The following is a 9,581-nucleotide window of genomic DNA, read 5'->3' as shown; positions in this document are numbered from 1 at the left end:
ATACCCATTATTTTGAGTTCACGTGCTATACTTACATTTTTGGCAGAGCACCCATACCGAGTGCGAATGCAAGCATTCTGTGTTATTGTTGTTATGGATTACAAATTACCATCTTGTGTAAAATAACTTACAACCCATAAGAGATTATTAACCTAGATAAAACTCTTCTTAATGCTTCCATTTTCTAAACAACTTAGAAAGTTTTATGAGAAGAAAATGAGAGGAATCTTTGGGGATAAGTATAATGCCTCAAGGGGCAGAACTTCACAAGGACATCGCAGAGAAAAATATTATTGGGCTTTTGATTAGAAAAACACATGCTCCTTTCTGCTACTATATAATATCTTAACATCAAAGTACACCTTTATGTGATTTGATCCAAAAAAACTAATAATATTCATCTGGGTAAGTAGTACTGAATGTGTGTATAGATGGTTCAAGCTTTCTTTCTTGATGTTGCACACATTGTACATATTGCCTCCAACACTAAATATATTATTTCACAACTTTTTGCACCCTTTTATTTCCTTTTGGGGATGCTTCTGGGATTTGAACTTGGGTCTTTTACCCCACCTTTATCTGCCCCAGAGTCGTGCGAATGGCATCCGTGGTCTCCATCTTAAAGGAGCCTTGTCGCTTAATCTTGATCATTGATTAGTTTCTTTTCAAATTGTACCCCCCACGGGTTCATACATTTGTCAAGGTTTGGCTCGCGATGTAACCACCAGGTTGAGGGTTCGAAGTTCACGGGTTTGCTCGATGGGTGTTACAACTTCTTCATTGGGAAAGTTCGTTCCCTTGGTATGGCCCCTTGGGGGTGTAATGTGTACAACAATGTCACGTTGTAAATTTACAGTTGCATGTAAAGTTCTCCCTACTACGTTTCCCCGTGCAAATGGCTTGAAAGGGGGAAAAAAGTTGGGCTTTCATCCCTGGGGTGGGAATGGTGCTCCATATGTGAGAGAAGGTGGGCATCTCTCATGACTAAAGAACGCGGGGTCTTAAATGAACCCCCCCCCCCCCCCCAGTGATGGGATCCACGGAGGAGAAGTCTAGGCACAAAAGCAGAGACATCAGGCACGGACAAATTTTGTAAACTCGGATATCGAGACTCGAGAGAGTAAACTTGACTAACATAAGTAAATATAAACACACTCACTTTTCAACGAACTACACGTGAGTGCCTAATTAAGACATTGGGCTGCCACAATACTCGTCTGAGTTCGAATAGGGGAGAGAGCTCGCTGTCGATTTTTTGTTTGCTGTCGGATCTCCTCAAGATCCACACGCTTAGTTGTCCATCGTCGATCGCATTGACGGGGTCTGCATTAAAGAACACCTCGTGCCACTTATTGCCGTGGATGGAGACACATTTCGAGATTAGATTTCTCCATCGACGGTCTCGATTGCATGCCACGCCTATCTTTCAAATGCGATCACATGCCCAACATCATGTGGAAAATGAATAGGAAGGTCTTTTAGGGTGAAACGATCCCGTCCATCGCAACTACGATAACTATGTAGAAAATGTCTATAAATTAGGGCAGAAACATTCTAATAGGAGGAACAAATAGACATGTGCAATGTGCAAGAATAATAAGGAAAAGAAATCAGAGAAGTAATATTAGTTAGTACAACTGAAAAGATACTTAAAATAATTAAAAATTTGAGTAATCTAGCAAAAATCTGGGGAAGGGGAGAAAAGGGCAGAAGAGTTGGGTGGGCTGTTGCAAAGTCAGATCTAAAACGAAGTGTGGACATCCTCATATTTTCTTTGTCACCCTTCCTATTGAGATGCTTGCATCTCTCTCTCTCTCTCTTCCATACACACTCTCTCTCTCTCTCTCTCTCTCTCTCTCTCTCTCTCTCTCTTTGTTTTTATGTGTGTTTTTCTTGTGACCTACACACTTGCTTTTCTTGTGCCACTCCTCAAACCCTCCCTGCTTTCCTTCTAAAACCATGGCTTATTGGTAGCAAGCCATGAAGCCCTTTTTGAACCTTCAATGATCATCCACTCTGCCCCTAGGCATATGTGTTCCTTTTAAGTACACACACACACACACACAGAGTCATCCATCCCAGCACCCCTCCTAACCCACATTTCCCGAAGCAAGAGGCATTGCTTTCCCCTTAAAGCATTGCCCGTGTGTATGTTTTTTGCCACCAGCAATTGAGATATGGAGGCCAACTCTTCATCAGCAGGGGATGACAGATTCTTCATGGACATGGGCTACTTAACGATGGGCTTACACCCAATTAGGGCTGGCAGTGAGGGAGGTGTGAAGCTCTTTGGAGTGAGCCTCACTCATGACAGCACGGCGGTGATGATGAGGAAGGCAGTGAGTATGGGTAACCTGTCGTCGTACAACTCCCCACATGCGCTCAATGCGCTGCACTCTCGGACACCAGAAGGTTCTGAGTCTGGGGAGCCCGGGCCGGCCGATCCGCCTGGTTACGTTTCTGATGGCTTGGTGCAGAATTGTGGAAGCCTCAGAGAGAGGAAGAAAGGTAGGATACCAATGGCATTTGCATGCCATGCCCTACTATGTTTTGCCCGTATGTATGTTCCAATCTACAGCGATGCTCGTGTATATTGTTTAATGCATGTTCCTTCCATTTGAGTAATGTCTACACAGGAAAATGGTTCAATGGAGAAATTTTACTTGTCATATGGTGCTTGATTTGTTGCAGTTTTCATTATTTTCTTCTGTACATTAGCAATTGTGTTCACTCCCATCATACCGTCGTCGCTATTTGCGCATTGAGCTATTTCGACATATGGGTGCCCCCATAATTTGGCTTCTCTGAGGGGGGAAATGGTTCTAGCTTTGCTGTTTAGAGTCCTGATTTCCATTGGGTACTTGAGAGTTGATGATTGTGAGTCTTGGAGTAGACGCTGTGTAGCCTTGAGGACTGGTCGTTAGATTTGATGATCGTGAGTCCTTGAGTAGACTCTCTTTAGCCTCGAGGACTCATCATTAGCCAGCCCAAGGTTCAGCAATAGGGCTTCAATCACTGTTGTAGATGTGGGATGCTGCCTGATGATGGTCAAGTTTTCTTGTCTCATTATCATGGCCACCTTGATTGTGTTTTGAGGCAGGGTAAAATTGATGCATACATGAATGGTCTTGTCATGAGCATGCACTTCTATTAGCCCTGTAGAACCAGAGATTTACTTGCAAAGTGTTTTTCTAAACCTAATGAACTTTGCAAGCAATATGGAAAGTGGAATGTAACCTTGGTTCTTATTGTTGCAAACCAGGTGTTCCTTGGACAGAAGATGAACACAGAATGTTCCTGGTGGGGCTGCAAAAGCTTGGGAAAGGTGATTGGCGAGGAATCGCCCGGAATTTTGTCCCTAGCAGAACGCCAACCCAGGTGGCCAGTCATGCTCAAAAGTACTTCTTGCGCCAAAGCAATCTCAACAAACGGAAGAGGAGATCTAGCCTCTTCGACATGATATCGTCGAATCCGGTATATTCTACATCTTTGCTTTATGTCATACACACGAGGCGTTCAATTTCTAGCCTGCATGAGCACAGAAAGCAATTGTATTGGCTCACTGCTCTATTGTGTGTGAATATTGTGTAAGGAGGTTGGAGTTTTGTTTGATATAGAAAGTATGTATGTATGCTGATTGTAATAAGGAGTCTGCTCTTCTAGAATCTAGAAGCATGTTTAAGAACAAGAAATATGCCTGTTTTTCTTATGGGATCACTCCTGCCAGGCGGTGAAGGTCATGATGTTAAGGGTCCGGCAAAGGCGGCCAAGAGGACACTTAAAGGTCTGGCCAAGGTGGCCAAGAGGATCTCCAATCGGGTGTGCGTCGGCAGGTGACTCGAAGTTTGTCTCAGCCAGCTTGACTGAACCCTTAGTTCGTGTCCTCTCGGCCAGCCTAGCCAAACCCTTAAATTCGTGACCTTTGCTGCCTAACACTCCCCTATGTAGCAGGAGACAATTAGGAGGCATGCTCAGGTAGCGATGCACATGCATCCGTGCATGGGTAAAGGAGCCAATTATGAGACATGCTCCGGTAAGGAAAACCTACACTCCGATCGTGAAAACGTGGGTAAAGGAGCCAACTATGAGACATGCTCCAGTAGGGAAAACATATCCACCCCCAATTTGGAGACAAAACCCTGGAATATACTTGGAATTTTACTTATGTCTCCTTTTGTTCTGCTAAGAAATGCACCACTATTGGTGCCTTGACTGTCTCTAATGCCTCAAGAAGCTGCAAAAAATCAAATAGAGCATTGAGATAAGTTTTAAAAATTACAAATGTTAGTAATGTTTTATTTGTATTTTCATGATGAATCTATGTTATGTTCACATTTAGAAGATAGATTTGCAAAATTCCCCACAAAATTACTATTTCTCGACTAAGTATCTCTGATATGGCTACTCTCCTCTTATGTGCATTGACTACAGGCTTCGACCGTAAGCAATTTACCGGATCATGTTGGGAGTTATGCAACAGAGCTTAATCTACCAAGCTCAACAAGGGTTTCGGCAGACCTGCACTTGGGTGTATCAGACGAGGCTCATCGTGAACAACATCCGCAAGTGCAAAGATGGTGTTATAAGTTTTCGCCACAACAGCAGCATGCAGGCGTACCATTGGGGACCCAAGTGCCCCCAGAAACAACTAAGTTGCTTCCTCTCACGTTGAGTTTCTCGTCAAGTGCGGGCGGGATGCCATTTTCACCTTCATCAGCTATTTCATCCTCTTCCTCTTCATCATCGTTATCGTCTTTGTGTAGAATTGATGAGGCTCCGGAGCTCGCGACCAGCTTGACACTGAGCATTGGGCAGCCTCTTCTACTAGAGCCTACGACAGCCGAGCTAACACCAAAGCTTGAGCAGGCATCTCCGACAAGGCATTTGGCAATTGGAGAGTCTACAAACAACAGCAGCTCATACACCAATGCGATACGAGTTGTTTAAGAGTGTCGATACGTGCTTCAGTGGCGCAAAGCCTGGCAGTGCTATGTCGATGATGTTGATGATGAGGAAGTAGATGATGTCTGATGAGGTGGATGATGGGTGCTCTGTTCGTGCATGTTAGTGCGTAGATAGCTATGTTGCATCGTCTATTGAGACTGTATAGGAGTCCTTGACAAGGAGATCCTTGTACTTTTGTACAGCTACAAAGTTCCACACCTTTTCCTTTCTACTTGCTACATGTGTGATTCTTCCTCAATTTAGAACTACATTGTGTGGGATGTCTGTAAGTGAGTGCCTTGGTAGAAATGTCTAATCCTAATTAAGCTGTGCTTGCATCATATCAATGGGTAGAAGAGGCAAAAAGGTTGCTTATTCGAATGTAACTTTATTCTCAAACAACTTATAACCTTTAAACAACCATTAGTTGTCGCATGAAAGGCCATCCCAAAATAACATGATAGTTTGTCGGTGGAAGGCACGCATAATGAGGGACTTCCTACTATTTGGCAGCAAGCCTCTAGAAGCAGGAAGTTCCTGGGGTGCATTGATATATATCTGGGTGGACAAAGCTATGGACAAGGAAGAAAGGGGGTAGGCAACCTCACCTTGATTTCACATGGGTATAGGAGGGGATTGGATCTATGGTGGGATGATTGAGCACCGTAGATCTTGGGCAAAGTAAACTCAAGTACCCCCCCCCCCCCCCCCCCCCCGCGCCCCCGACGGGCAAAAAAAAAAAAAAAAAAAACCTCGAGCAATGTAAACTTGGAAAAATATTAACTACGGCAATCGATTATTGTCGGGGCCCCAAATTGATTGGGGCTTTTATTCCCATCTCCCATGCCCTATATAAGGTCTGTAGATGGACATCGCTAATCACTATACACGATGAGATGGACCTAGAGCTACACATATCCTCTTATGACCGCGTATTGTCTTGTTCAGCCTCTATTTGGGTAGAAGCAATAGATAAGAGAGCAGTTTCAAGTCGATCAAGGGGAGTGTTATATCTTCTTACCTCAACCTTACTAAAAGAGGTATTAAGGAAGGTTCTAAATGAAATGTGTTGTTTGTTTCTTGCTCTCTATTACAAAGTAGTATAATTAATGAAGAAATGGTATGGGCTAAAACATTCTACTCCCTAATACAAATGTCTTTTGTCCTCTCAAAAGAGGCATTGCAGCTTGGGGGGATTCATCCTCTATAATAAAGGACAAATTACCCTATTTATGGATCGTATAAAACCCTCGATCCTTCTATGATTTGCATCGAATAAATGTATTATGCAAATACATTTAAGTATCAATATGGTTGCTATTATACAAACTATTATAATTTGTAAACATCCATTTATGGCTATATATATAATGTCACTAGAAGAGAATTAAATGTTTTCAGCCTCATGCCATGTTAGTTGCTGATGGGCTTCTCATTGTTCTTAGGTCTTAAGTCCACACGATGGATCAAAGAGAGCAAACTAACAACATAGGAGGTTACTTGGGATGGGAAGGCCAAAAATGGGCATCCCATGTCATTCAAATGAGAGTCTACTTGTGTTGCGAAATGCATGTATGGTTTAATGCATGTCAACCATGTCAAATCGAAGCTTTTCCTTCGGTTATCACGGCTTTGTTTTAGGCAGTAACTTTGCATTTAATTGGTTTATTTTAAATTTAGGGAGAAAATATTGGTGGTCTATCCCTAGCTTATATACTTTTGTAGCTTTAGAAAAATAAAAATAAAAGATTGCTCCATTTCAATCCCCCAATTCATTTTAAACCATTTTAAACACAGGAAATAACAAAAAAAGAAAGAGTGTAGGATGATATAATTGGATGCTTTCTATCTTTGAGGAAATGGGGTAGATGAAAAAGGATGAAGATCAAAGGTGTGATTTGTGTTGAGATATCAAGCTCAACACATGGTGTGCTTGGATGTCTTCTCACCTGCATTTATCAGTGGCACAAGGTAGCAGACACGAGGATGAACGCTAGTGTAGTACGACAATTGGACTCCATCTCCATTGTGTGCTCTCTTGGTGTGTGTGCACGTGCAAATGCTAGTGTAGTACGACAATTGGACTCCATCTCCATTGTGTGCTCTCTTGGTGTGTGTGCACGCGCATTTGCGCGTGCTTGCAAGAGCGCAAGCTCTCTCCTTGTCTCTCTCTTTACATGGTATTAGAGCTTGGTCATGGCTGCGAAGTTGTGAGTGCCATGCAAGAAGAAGCGATCGAGGGTAAGAGTTTCTCTAGTCTTTTCCCTTATGTATTGGTACTACACTCACCTCCATGATTCTCAAGAGGCGTCGACTAATATCTCTAATTTTGATGATTTTTGCGGCAGATCATGCGATTCAAGATTTTGTAAAGTCCTTTGCAATACGCTCATGTATCCAGATTTCCATTTTGGTTGTGCTTCAACCTTCATTTTGGAATTAGAGTGCATTCGTGTGCAAGAACACAAAGGTTTGGGTTTATACAAATCTTCCATTTGGTGTTGCAAGAGGATCAATGGGTGCTACAATAGGGTTAAACAATTTACTCGGTGTATGCACGTAGATTGTGGTCACATGTCATAATGAATATATACTATTTTTGGTCCTTGATGAAAACATGTCTATCAATGATGGAATAAATACTATTATCAGTGAGGATTTGGACAAGAAATAATTTTAGGACTGGAAGTTCAAAATGACCAATATCTTGATGGGTGAAATGCTATTGGCAGTACACTCAAGGTGAACAAGAAGATGCACCAATGTTTCCCCGAGGAGAATCCTCCTCCTCAAAATATGAAAGCTTTCAAAGATTGGAACCAAGGAGCACGGAAGGTCATGCATCAATTATTTCTTAGTATAGAGAATATCGTGGTTGACATATATAGAATGCCAATCCCCCCAAGTAGGCATGGAAGTATTTGGACTCACTAGATGTGACCAACAATAAGGCAATGAAGCTAGAGTTGAGAATAAAGCTCAACAATGTGTAGAATATGGGCCTATCAATGAATAATTATGTTTTAAAGGTTAAATACATATATGAATCAATTGCATCTATTGATGTCATGGTCGATGATGATGACAAGGTGGAACCATACTTGTGTAGTTTAGGGCCTTTGTACAAGAAATTTAGTTTGGAAAACATTTTGAGTTTCACATTTTCCAAAATTGTTAGCACATACTCGGTCCAAATTTGAAAAGTGGAATTACCAAGATGCCGAGCGAATCTTCCAATTAGAAGGCAAAGGTGCACTAACTACCTCCCCCCCCTCCCTGCACCTGTGCCTGCATCTATGCGACTCCCTCCGCCATCACTGCACCCTTCCGTGCTTCCGTAGCCCTGCACTCCCTTTTGTCCGAGAGAGAGAGAGAGAGAGAGAGAGAGAGAGAGAGAGAGAGAGAGAGAGAGAGAGAGAGAGAAAGCCAATGAAATCCTCAAAGTAAGTAGACTCTACATCTTGCACAATCTTTGCATAGGGTTCCCCTCTCTCCCATCACTCGCAGGTGCCCTATTTTTGTCCTATATCCTTCTTGCACCCAAGTCTTCATAGATGTTATACTAAACTCCTCATCAAGACTTTGCTCCACGCCACTTATATCATCATCATCATGACCTGCACACAAACTTGGCATCCTTGGGGTATCATCATACTTTTTTCTCTTTCTTGGTACATTTGATGAACTTACAAGACTTATTATTTCATGCAAACCTATCACTCTATGGATTCTTAGCATAACGTAAACCAGGTGGCCTTCTTGTCCACTCAACACTTGTGACTATGTACCTACATTTTTTGCAACCTCATTCTCCTATATAGCAGCCCTAATATCAGCCATAAGCATACTAGCCCTTCAATTTATCAACAACCAAATCCCTACTCACCCTCAATTGATGTGTGATAGTATTGTAGCATTTGTATGCGCTTTGCTCAAGGGAATAGCCAATGAAAACACTTTTCAACTTTTAGATCCAATTTCATTCGCAACTCAATGGGCGCATGGACATAAGCACTAATTCAAACAATTTAAGGTGGGTGCAATAACAATGGGTGTCTTCTTGTTCATAATGTTTACAGATAAAGAAATTTCTCAACCCAATAACAATGAGACATATTCTTCTCATTCATCATTTCCCTCACAACTTTTGCAATTTGCCTTTTCTTTTGCCTAGCAACACCAATTTTCTGCAAAGTTTACCTATATTAAAATGGCCTCTAAATTTCATGTTTTCTCAAAAAGCTACTAAAATCATTGGAGAAGTAATCTCTCCCTCCATTTCACCTCATGCATTGTACATATTTCTCTGTTTGTTTTAGATTTCTAGAATAATAGTATGAAACAATAGTTAACATTCATGGAAATAGTCGTATATGTTGTTCTAACTCCTGATCTAGGTTCTTGAAGTACTTCGGAGGGGATGGATGGAACACTATAGTACATGCCAAGGCTTGTATATCCTACTTCCAATCCTACCTTGTCAACCAAAGCATGATCCATGCCAAGAATGCCACCAAACCGCAACTCGATGTGGCTCTCAATCTACACAAACAGGAGGGAGACTTTGGCCACATCAGGAGGAAAAGTCTGTTAGAGGTGACTGAGTGTGAGTATTAAGAGTGGTGAAGCTCATAGTC

General features: G+C 42.0%; 1 protein-coding gene across 1 annotated transcript; it reads left to right on the top strand.

The window, feature by feature from the left end:
• The first annotated feature begins 1,869 nt into the window (after positions 1–1,869).
• On the top strand, positions 1,870–5,176 carry LOC147431117 (transcription factor KUA1-like). The gene is made up of 3 exons (XM_086493773.1): positions 1,870–2,508; positions 3,263–3,474; positions 4,432–5,176. Exons 1-3 carry the CDS (start codon positions 2,178–2,180, stop codon positions 4,945–4,947), a joined length of 1,059 nt encoding a protein of 352 aa, XP_086349899.1. The 5' UTR covers positions 1,870–2,177; the 3' UTR covers positions 4,948–5,176.
• The last annotated feature ends 4,405 nt before the right edge of the window (positions 5,177–9,581 follow it).

Source organism: Adiantum capillus-veneris, chromosome 21, assembly GCF_014529385.1.
Source record: "Adiantum capillus-veneris isolate H3 chromosome 21, ASM1452938v2, whole genome shotgun sequence".
Lineage (NCBI taxonomy): Eukaryota > Viridiplantae > Streptophyta > Polypodiopsida > Polypodiales > Pteridaceae > Adiantum > Adiantum capillus-veneris.
The sequence above is the reverse complement of the archived record's forward strand: the minus strand, read 5'-3'. Positions and strand labels throughout refer to the sequence as shown.